The sequence below is a fragment of the Toxotes jaculatrix genome, chromosome 3 (genome assembly GCF_017976425.1).
Source record: "Toxotes jaculatrix isolate fToxJac2 chromosome 3, fToxJac2.pri, whole genome shotgun sequence".
NCBI classification, from domain to species: Eukaryota; Metazoa; Chordata; class Actinopteri; family Toxotidae; genus Toxotes; species Toxotes jaculatrix.
This window is the reverse complement of record NC_054396.1, coordinates 8017222-8028726: the sequence shown is the minus strand read 5'-3', so window position 1 is coordinate 8028726 and position 11505 is coordinate 8017222. Positions and strand designations below refer to the sequence as shown.

The following is an 11505-nucleotide window of genomic DNA, read 5'->3' as shown; positions in this document are numbered from 1 at the left end:
GTCACTCAGTCTGTGTGGATGAGAGACAGCACATAAACTCATAACACCACACTGAGAAAACAAACAATCTATGCGACATGTTAATCTGAGGTACATATTGCTGTACTTTGAACAGAGGTGGTGTGTTTCAGTTGTGCGTCGACTGCGACAACTATCCTATTAATTAAAGACAAACTATTGTGATAACAATTGTGTTATTTTTAGAAGCAAACAGAGGGCAATGAGTGCGGAGGAAATGAGATGAAATGAGGGGAGGGCGATGGGGTGCAGAGATGTAAAAGATAAACGGAGAGTGGAAGGGGCAGTGTCATGACGAAGACTGATGTGGGTGAAGACAACGTTGTGGACGAGCAGGCAGAAGTCCAGTAGAACATCTGACTGCGTGCCACACAGGTCGCTCCTCCAGCAGCTCAAGAAGAAGAATCAAGACAAGAGAGTATTATCAGAGGATATCTGAGGGTCAGAGACAAGAGATCATCACCAGACCCTGCTTCAGACCAGAGGAGGGAGAAGTGCCTTTTTATCAAGCTACTAACATTTCACAGTGGTGACACTGAGTAAGTATGGATTGGGATTATGACACTTGACAATATATAAGAAAGCTGGGTGAAATAATGCATGATTTACAGGACAAAGTGGCTAAAGAAAATTGTGATTTTATTGTTTTCTGCAGGGCATTTATAACTTTTTGATTTTGTGTTTAAACATTTTATTTTTTGCAATATATCAACTAATGCAAAGTATTTACCTCACTTCTCTCCATTTGTGTACTGTTGGGACCACTGATATGTAAATCTTGGTTGGACATTACTGGCGATGGATGTTATTATTCCACTCTTATATTATTTTACTCTTGTGTCGCATCGCACTGTGCACAAATACCATGTTAAAAACTTCTCTTGATTTTCACCACTGTCCTCATTTATGACAGAAGTGAGTTTTTGATGTGAAGGCAGTAATGAATGATCATTTTCCATTGGTTTCCCCTGGTCAGATCATTATGAAAAAGTGAATTCCTGATGCATGCCATCACTGAGTGAACCCTCACAGTGTCACAGTTGTGTAATTTTGAGCCACTGGTTGATTTGTGTTCTTCTTCTCTCCCTGCAGACAGTTCTGACCATGAGAAGTGTGCGTGTGTGCTTCTGCCTGGCTCTGCTGCTGCCTTGGTGCGCCCAGAGTCAGAGGAGCAGTCCCGCTCTTGCCAAACTCGATGAAGACACAGAGGGGGACGTGCTGGCTGTCGACATCCTAAACCGCGGCGGCGTGTTGAACTCGTTGCTCCGGTCAGAGCACCACACGGTGCTGAGGCAGGCACGAGCCCCACGCCCAGCCTCCCAGGTGCCAAAGAGAGCCCAGCAGGGGTCCCGCTTTGCGCTGTCTCTCGATGTTCCCACCAGCATCCTCAGTGTCCTCATAGACCTGGCCAAGAACCAGGACATGAGGACCAAGGCTGCAGCGAACGCAGAACTAATGGCTCGAATAGGCAAGAGGAAATGAAACGCTCCTGGGGGCAGTCTGGGGGCTTGATGGAGAAAATCTCACCTTTCAGTGGAGTTAACACATTGTGGCACTGCCACCTGGTTAGAAACAATGTTAGTTCAGGTGAAAACAATCATGTTGGTCAGTATCTGTCCTTTAGAGGTTAGATCTGCTTTACTTTTATATTTGTATTCAATCATTTATTATATTACCTCATTATAGACATAAAACCCTCCATGGACTGACTCTTGAAATACTAAAGATTAGAAAGAAGGATGTAAAACATAATCACACAAAAGGACACTGCAAACAATGTCAAACAATATAAGATGAAGCTGGTCTTTTGTCTCAGAGATTATTCACCCTTGGTTCAGAAACTGTGTGATCAGGTTCTGAAATCTGTTCCTTGTGTTTGCATGTGTAATCTTGAATTCAGAGAAAAGGTTGTTCAATTAAATCCAATGTGATAGTCACGTTTTTTTTTCTCAAGTCTAATTCATTTCGCTCCGCACTGATATCATGCACGCTTAGTATAATTACAAGCATCAGCAACTCATAAAACACAAATGAATGGGCCCGAGCCAAATGAGCCTGCGTCACCCACAGCGGGGTCTGATGGGTGATAACAGGACAAAGACATGGGCAGGATATTTACCTCTGAAAGAGCAGACCCTTTCTAAAGACCTTTGTTCCCTAATACTTGATGAATTTGGCAAACAAGTCTCAGCTATTTTAAGTCTGATGTATTATCTGCTCTGCATTAGACTGATATCCGTGGCGTGATTCATCTGTGCTCCTGCAGTGAGCATGAAATGTGAAGCAGCAGAGTGAAATAAACTGCTCATCTGATTTATATTTGTTCTGTTTTACACTGGTCATGACCTTGACTTAGTTCATTTGTCACTTTGAGCCACTGCAGCTTTAACAACAGGGTCAATACTGTGCTAATGTAACAGACAACGAATAAAACAGGCAACACTTAAGCTCACAAACACAGAATTTACCGCTAATATTGAGATTAGGATACAATACATATAAATCAGTGAGACCACTCATGTGATGCTGAGCAACACAGAAACCGTCTAACCCCAGAAATTATTCAGACATTAGTGTTTGATTGTTGCCCCTGTTTGCATCAAGGAACGCGATGTTTACACTGGCATGAGAATAATGCAACAAAATTCTATTTAAGCAACCCTAAAAGGTTTTCTCAGGCCTCTGTTGCATCAGTTATCATGCAAACAATTTACGTAATGAGCGTCTTCGTCTGAGATCCCACAATCTTTATTTAGCCTTTTCAGTTTGGGTTGAAAGTCGTCTCACAGATCAGCCTGGACATGTGTATTTCTGCTACTGCAGTTACTAATACTGCAGAAAATAAACTTGGGCCAAAGATCTATCCAGTGTTACAAGTACACAAATTTGAGGTACTCATACTTCACTTGAGTATTTCCATTTTATTCTGCTTTATACTTGTACCCTACTACATTCCAGAGGAAAAATGTTGTACAGAATACCAAACAGTAAACAAAGTAGTTAAATGATCTCCATCTTGACCAAATTATACCTAAAGTATCAAAAATACTCTGTGCATCAATAACCAGATAAACAAAGAATAAACAGAACCAGATTCTGAAAAGGACCGTTCTTCATAATGAGTCTTACTGTTTGACACTTTGAGTTCATTTTGAATGCAGGACTTTTACTTGTATTTCACTTGGAGTATTTTTACATTGTGTCATTGCTACTTAGAGCAATACTTCCTCCAACATTGTCCAGTGAAACTGAAATGCCGAGGCAGTTCGTCGCTCGTCCACATGATGTCCTCATTGTTTCTGTTCTACCCACAGTCTGGAATTTACATGTCCTCATTGCAAACATTGCTGTGGGTTTACTAACTAACAGTTTGGCTAAAGGTGAAGTCAGCGTGAAATTATTTATTATAGCGACTTCAACACTGGACAGACTGTTGCTTAAATGGTCGAGTGCATTCAAACACAGGAAAAGGCGCAAACACTGGTTCTTAATTAGTCTAATCCAGGTGTTGTTAATTAGCGTGGATGCAGTGGTGGACTGTGGAGACACTTTGCAGCAGGAACATACAAGTAAGTCTGAATGTTTCTCTGTTTCCCTGCTCCGCCTGTTTGTCATAGTTTTTTTAAACAGGATTTGGTCATATTTTTTTTTCAGTAAAGTATTGAACATTTTTTTTCTGTGACTCTCACTTCACAGAAACTAGTGCGATGCTGCTAGTAATTCAGCATTGTGCTGCGGGAGCGTGCTCTTTATTTGTGATGAAGGTGACCTTTTGTTTTCTGTTAAAGAACTACCTCTTATGTGTTAGAAAATTCAAGTGTTTTTCCCCCTTCAGTCAACCTCTGTCAGTATTTTAACTCCAAGAGTTTTTGTTGTTACACTAATTTCTAACTTCTTCTTTTTCTGTTTTTTTTGTTTTTAAATTGACAAGTTCAATCCTTTAGAGGTACAGTCACTTTTAGTCAAAACATATTCTGATATACCAATAACAGTCTTTATGAGTTTGATTGATGTGAATGTTGGAATGAAGCAAATTTTTCTCACCAGATTTCCTCCATGAGTTGGCAGATATGGTGTCTTACTCCCTCAGAACTCCAGGCCTCCTCTGATTAATCCCACATTTTAATTTTGACTTTGACTTTCCATAAATTTTGACTTTATCCTTTTCTCTTTGCATAAAGCTTTTGGTTTGGCATTTTAGTAGAGTGACAGTAAACACAAATACTGGATTACAGCCTGTCCAGTAAACAAACAATACGCTTAATGTCAGAACTGTGTGTCTGTTCTCCATATGTGAAAAGATAAATTTTTACTCCCATTGGCCCTGTTTCATCTCCTAATACCACAGCTGTGCAGGAGGCTGCTGAGTGTGAGTGATGTGCTGCTTGTGTCATAACTTTAAACCTCACAGACTGTGAAATGAAGACACTGGCAATGGCCTGTGAATTGTGTAAGAGAACAGCAGTGGAACTAGAGTCTGTATTCTCTGTATCCTCTGGCCTTTCATATGAATTAAAGTTATAAATATTTATACTGTTACACCAGATGTGTAAGTGAGATCACACCTGGTCACCTCTGATCAGCTTCAGACTGAAACAGTTTTTTTTTTTGAGACATTGAGACAAACATTCAGTTTCTACTTACTGTTTCAACTCTTCTATGGTTTTCAGTTAATTAACAGTTGAATGAGGCTCTGCCTTTTACTTATAAAACAGCAGATTGCATCTGGGGGCGTTTTCCGTGACATGATTATCAAATCAATCTCTGCATTTTAATTGTTGTCACAGGTGATCTCAGACTACCTGCACCTTTAGTTGTGTAACATGATAACGTGATAACACTGTGAGATCTGGACACACCTTGTCAGCTTAAACCTATACATGTAAGATAACGTGGTGAACATTGAGCTATGACCTAATTCAGGAAATTTTCAGGAGTCAACGCTGACACATAGATTCTCCCTGACCTCTCACCTAAATAATATAGGACCAGGTGTAAATTGTTACCGCAGTAACAATTTACACCTTATTATTGTCCTTTTTTGACTTTATTAAAGGGAGAAAATCCAACTAGAACATGGCAGTTATTACCTGTTGCTTGACTGTGTGTGTGTTTATTTCATTTTAGCTTGGTGTCAGAACTGTCTTTAACATCAGAATTACTTGAACATTTAGCTGGAAATGAACATTTTGACCACAGTCTCTAATGTGACGAATCTGCCCTCCCCAAGAGCCATGAAACCAACCTCAGATTTGATAAACCTCTTAAAAGACCTCTGGTCATCTCATCATAAACCTCTGTATAATTTAAAGGGTTGATTCACCCACATTACCAAAAAAAAACCACATTCTCACTATTTAGCCACGCAGAGAGAAATGTCTGCTGAGTAGAATTGGATTTGTGCTGCTCAAACAATTGAAAATTAAAAAACAAACAGAACATTTACATTCAAAATCTTTCCAATTATAATGTTCAGGTTAAGCTGGATAATCCATAAAAGAAAATGTCAGCATGTACTCATTGGCCCTGTTCCTTCTATAGAAGACTGTTCACAGTGGCTGATATATCAAAACATGGACTTGTTAAACCAAATATCTGTGTGGTTAGAAACCACTAGAGGGTAAGTGAGAAAATGCAGTTTTGCCTTTTGGGTGAACTGACCCTTTAGGGTGCTCGGTTGATGTCACTGTATTTCTCCATTGAACAAATTGGAATTCAGAGCTTTCACAGGGGTGGATTAGTGGGAGTGTTCATGGAGAATTACTCAATAAAGCTTGACCGCTTGCAACTCGCTCAACAGTCATCAGCACAAAGTTCAGTGACCAAGTGGTGCAAGAAACAGGAACAAGAGAGGAGAGGGTACGATATCACAGAGGTTTAGTGGTCAAAACAGAGTCGGGAGCAGCACTTCAGGGACAAAACGATAAGGATTGTATTCAAACACCGTCAGGACAACAGCTGGTGACCTGTCACCTTTCTAAAACTCTGTAAGATTATTTACGTTGTTAGATTTTTTTTTCAGGACATTTTTGTGAAGTGTGTGTAGTTTATAGAGAAACTCTTTGATAGATAAGCTCATTATGATACATATACATGTGTAAGCCTGGATACTGAATGAAATTTACTTTAGATCATTTACCTTCATGTAATAATGGAATATAAAGTTTATTAGTTAATTGTTTACTCAAAGCTACAGCTTGCTTCTCCATTTTTTGTGAGGCCTGTTAGTAATGTTAGCCTTTTCTTAGTGGAGATGTGTTGCTTTGAAGTTTGTCCAGGTGCTAAACAGATACTACTTCCAATCACAGGTCGAGCTGCTCTCAGATGGATTATGCTATGAAGTCTCTCAGCCTTTTGACTCCGTCTTCCCTTTCCAAGTAAGAGCTCTGCTTCATGACGTGGATGGGACAGCTAGGACTATCACCCACTTATAGCAAGGTTTAACTTTTTAAATTGTACCTGCAGCATGGTTTATATGTTCTGTCTTTTTTTTTTCTTTCTCAGGTGTGTGACAGCCAGCGTGTCAGCCAGTGCTTCCATGACCCAGCAGCTCCTGTCGGGTCGGGCTCCCCGGCCAAAGCCCTTCAGAGTCACAAATGCCGACCGCAGTGTGAAGAAGGGCATCATGGCAGACATGCTACAAGACCTGATGGACAAGGTGAGGAGTCATGGAAGAGCCGCAGACGTGAGGTGTTGAGTGGGCTGAGGTGGAATTGTGACGTAGTTGGGGTCAGTGGGTCAAACGGTCAAAGGAATGCTTGGATTAAAGACATAGTGCTGAAGCGTGGAGACACCCTGGTGTGCATAGAGGATTAACGATACTCGGCGTGTTTCAAGCTCATGCTGGTAAAATTTCACAAGACTTGAGATGTCACTGATTTTGTGATAATGCTATAGAGACGTCTTTATATAGAGGAAAAATGTCTGAATTGTTGTCTCTTGAGTAATGTGCGTCTGGTTCCATGACCTGTGACACACTTACCGCATGTTTGTTTTCGTCCCTGCTTTCTCAGGTCCGTGACTCGTTGAATGTACCGTGTATCAGCGCGCTGGTGCTGGATGAAGATGGCACAGGCGTGGACACAGAGGAGTTCTTCCAGACGCTGCCTGATAACACCGTCCTCATGGTCCTGGAGAAAGGACAGAAGTGGACCCCACATCCAGTATGGTTCTTTCCACATAAACCACTAGGTGACACTGTTTGTCAGCTGCCTCACTGCGTTGCACAGTGAGAAGTTTAACACACTGATAGTCTCCTTTTATTCTGCGTTGGTTATGCCAGTGATTCTTTAAAGTCGTGACTGAACAGTTAGAGCGTTGTCTGTTTCTTTATTGCAGCAGCCATGAATATGTATGGTGCATGAATCTGTGGTCTGAAGAAGAAGTAGAAGAATACTTTGACCATTCAGTGAAATTTAATAGCAACAAATATTTTATCCTTCAAACTGAATATGGGAGTAATATGTCAGTTATTGTGCAAAGGCAGAACACACGCAAACACCAGAGATTAGTTTCTTCCTTCATAATTTGTCGAGGAATGATGAAGGCTGGTTTTGAATATTAATCAGACCCAGCGGTACCATCAAATATGAATTCTCTTCACCCAAAAGCAATTAATTTCCATAGAAATTGATGCATTCAATGATTTGCATTCACCCCCAACCAAATATTTACTCTGGTGACCTCACATTGACCTTGCCTCAGAGTCATTTGCCTCTCCCATCATCACAGGCCGGTGCAGTTTCAGTCCATAATCCAAGTGCATGCTGGGGGAGCTCTGTGCTGTCATTTGGCTCAGTTTGCTGGCACACCAGCAAAATGTGTCTGTACCATTATGACCCGACTTATGTTTCTCTTCCTGTCGCCTCACAGAACAGCCCCTCCAGAGATCAGCTCAGGGAGCACAGGCTGCTGCACCGGACAGATGTGGCCAAGCTGACCTTTGACCTGTACAAGAACAACCCCAAGGATTTCATTGGCTGCCTGAATGTGAAAGCAACCCTGTATGGTGTTTATACTGTGTCCTATGACCTGCGCTGTTACGCTGCCAAAAAGATGTTGAAGTGAGTGAAAGAGCCTGCCAAATGCGTGAGACCTTCTGATATTTTTATGCTTTTGTGTTGTGCTATTACGTAACTGATTTGTCTGTTTTCTCAGAGCATCTCGCTCGTGACCTTACTGAAGCATTATTTGGATCCTTAGGAATAGTTTAGTGCAGTTAGAGATGAAATTTGATCCATATTAATAAGTTTGTAATCCATAAATTACCAAGCAGATCATCACCTTTTGGCAATTAAGCCGCCAGCTAACAGTTCAGCTACTCTCTGGTCCATTTCCTACTGCGTGCCAGCTGCTTTAATGACATATTAACACCAGTTACAGTATTCTGTGCACAGCCCATAATGTGAAAGCATGACGTCATATTGTGCTGTGTACATTTGTGTGGGTGGCACAGTTAAAATGGTCAGATCACAGAAGAACAAAAGCTAGATTTTAGAGAGATTAATTTTGGGAGGAGTTATGTCATCGTTGCTGAGATCTGCTGCTTTTCAGCTTTAACACAGAGCTTCGGTCAGAGGGGATTAAATTTTGCAGACTTGTCAAAAATGAGGCTTTTGTGCTCGCACTGCAGTGCAAGAGGTTTGTGTCTTAGACGTTACTTTTATGGGATGCGAGTTGACGTGCGACATGATCATCTGAGGTTGTGGTTATTTCCTGTCAGTCGTTTTCTCATCAGCTTGTGTGGTCTGTCGTGCTTGTCTATATCGTTTTCAGTGACAATTACTCAAGAAATGACATGCCAATTTTTACCTAATAATATTCTCATACATATGGATGGAAGTTACTCAAATGCTGGGTGTCTGTTTAACCATCTCCACAGATGGGAATTTGCCATTTATGACTGCTCTCTCCTACTTTCTCACTCTGTCTGCGCTGTGCTTCCAGGGAGGCTCTGCGATGGACCATCTTCTCCATGCAGGCCACAGGCCACATCCTGCTGGGCTCCTCCTGCTACATCGAGCAGCTGCTGGAGGAGGAGGAGCGAGCGGAGAAGAGCCTGGCGCTGCCACAGGAAAGCAGGATCAGGCAGCTGCAGAGCATGCTGCTGGGAAAGATGTACTGATGATGGACTCGGACTGACCACGGTGGAGTGGACATATTGTCCGCTCTTGTACTTAGCACTCAGATGAAACAGGTGATCTCTACCTGCTCATGTCACTGTTTCCTGTGCAGCCTCTTCTCACAGTCACTTTCTTGCTCTGTTACATTTTTTTGCGCCATATGTACTTAGAAGCCAACACCACAAGTTATTCCTCAGAAAAAGCACTTTTACTCACCACTATGTAAGTTTTTCCTATGGAGATGAATAAATAAAACTAACACCTTTTTATTTTCCGTTCCTGAAAGTCCATTTAAGTCTACTTACATTATGTCCACAAGTGGACTTAGATGTGTAGATGTGTAGTGTGAGCCCATTAGACGGGCCTTTGTGTGTGTGTGTTTCCTTGTCACAGTCAGTGTAATTGGCAACAGGTCCAGCTGTCTCTCCCACGCTTCCCTAATTGTCCCCTGGCCTGCACTGTCCTGTCAGCTGCAGCCTGCCTCTGGCTCAGAAAACCAGAGGAGGAGAAGGGGAAAGAGCAAGCAGCTGCAAGGGGACGGAAGCAAACCATTATACTGAGAGAGAGAGAGAGGCTTCAGCTGGCGGCAGAAGTGCCACTCTTATCATCTTGTCGAGGAAGGTGGCAGCAAGAAGCTGGACAGATTCTAACCAAATTGGATGTCTGATATATCCCGAAGAGGTAATGTCTGAGATAAAGGTTCAGTAGGTCAAGAGTTGGTGGATCACTGTGGTCCACATTACTGTCTTGTGACTCACTAGTTTCTTTGCTTTTTTGTCATTCAGTTCATGTTCACATGAAATTCAATAGTAAAAATACAATAATACAGCTGAAGGACACAGATGTTGTTTAAATGTAATTAGACAATGACTCACGGGATAATTAAAACATTTTTCTTCATTTTTTGCATTGGCATTGCATCAAGTAAATCACATCACATATGAATGCATGGACTCCAGTTGCACAGCGTAAAACTGAACACTAGTCATGTGCTGTATCTTTGTTTGCATTGAAATGAGTCATGTTGACTGTCTCTCATGCCGTAATCTACGTTTGCTGTGGTTCTCAGTATTCTTAAATGGCACTCACGTTCATGTGTGTTGTAGCCATACAATCGTCTGCATTTGTTCCGGTTTCCACATGATCAGCTGGTTGTCAGTCGGTTGAACAGGTTTGTTTGGCAACTGGTTTGATTTTTGTTTCCCTTCACAGATTGCACAGGTGCTCCAAATGAAAATATCTAACCATGTGCTGCTGCTGCCTTGGTTGACCCTGAAGTTTAAACTCATAAATACAGCTTTACTGTGTGATCTGTGGTCATTCGACCTGATCCACAGCTGATCCACAGCTAAACAAAAGAGAAACTGGTCCATAACGATAAACAGTTGAGAAAAATTGAGTGTAGATTTTAATTCTTAAAATAACACTGAACATTGCATTCCTTTAAAGCTGACACGCTCACATTGGAAAATTACAACCAGAGAGCATCTCTTTATTCCATACATTGTTCCTCCTTGTCAAAACATGGAGCCTGTGTGACCCACAGCGTAACTTGACTGCCAGCAGGTCAGTCTGAGATTCAGGTGTGTTGTACCTGGAGCCTCTGGCCTCCAGCAGAGATGAGGAGCAGGATACAGAGGTCTGGTAAGATCACTTCTTTTTGACTCCACTTTCTAACTTTTTAAAGTTTTCAGTAACTTGTAGTCTTAAGACCAAACCAATGCTGATTCAAGAGCCATCACCTTAGTCAGTTTATCAGGCTACACTCAGCTCCCTCTGGAGACACTAAGGCCTTTACACAACGTTTTTCACATGTGCAGTTTTAGGCCCCGTGATCAGAAGCCAGACTCTGATGTGTGTAATCAGTGGAGTTCCCCTTTAAGTTAAACCCGCCCATTTAATAACGTTAATGGACAAAAATCTACAAATACACGGACTGGGACTTTAAAGTTATACCTCAAAGACACATACCAGCACCAACAGACAACAGAGGAGTTTGAAGCTTTAAATCTGGTTTGATCTGAATGACCTTGATAGAGGAATCTGGCACCTCCCTCCTCCAGGCATTTGAAGCCGTCCTGACAGTGGGGTCTTCTGTGGATCCAGCGGGAGCCTGAGCTCTGCCTGCGGACAGTGCAGCCGTCTGTCCGTCCCACTGAGCTGTGCTGTTGTCAGTGGCCCCTGGTGGAACTGCTGCTGCTGCTGCTGCTGAGCATGTGCCGCTCCACAGGACAGAAGAAACGCTTCCCATCAACATGCACACAGGTTGCGGACATGGATCGCTGAGAGCACGATTCCGACACAAGAGGTAAGAGTGCAGCTTTTGCAGAAGAATCCGTGTGTGTGTGTTTTTTAATCTCTAACA

At 42.0% G+C, this 11505-nt stretch overlaps 2 protein-coding genes across 2 annotated transcripts; both read left to right on the top strand.

The window, feature by feature from the left end:
* The first annotated feature begins 1122 nt into the window (after positions 1-1122).
* LOC121179754 (urocortin-3-like) lies at positions 1123-1500 on the top strand. Its single transcript, XM_041034774.1, has one exon. It carries the CDS (start codon positions 1123-1125, stop codon positions 1498-1500), a length of 378 nt encoding a protein of 125 aa, XP_040890708.1.
* A 4331-nt stretch (positions 1501-5831) lies between these two features.
* On the top strand, positions 5832-10036 carry cidec (cell death inducing DFFA like effector c). Its single transcript, XM_041034124.1, has 6 exons — positions 5832-6005; positions 6327-6395; positions 6523-6676; positions 7032-7181; positions 7891-8081; positions 8965-10036. The coding sequence occupies exons 2-6, from the start codon at positions 6343-6345 to the stop codon at positions 9140-9142; spliced, it is 726 nt and encodes a 241-aa protein (XP_040890058.1). The 5' UTR covers positions 5832-6005; positions 6327-6342; the 3' UTR covers positions 9143-10036.
* The last annotated feature ends 1469 nt before the right edge of the window (positions 10037-11505 follow it).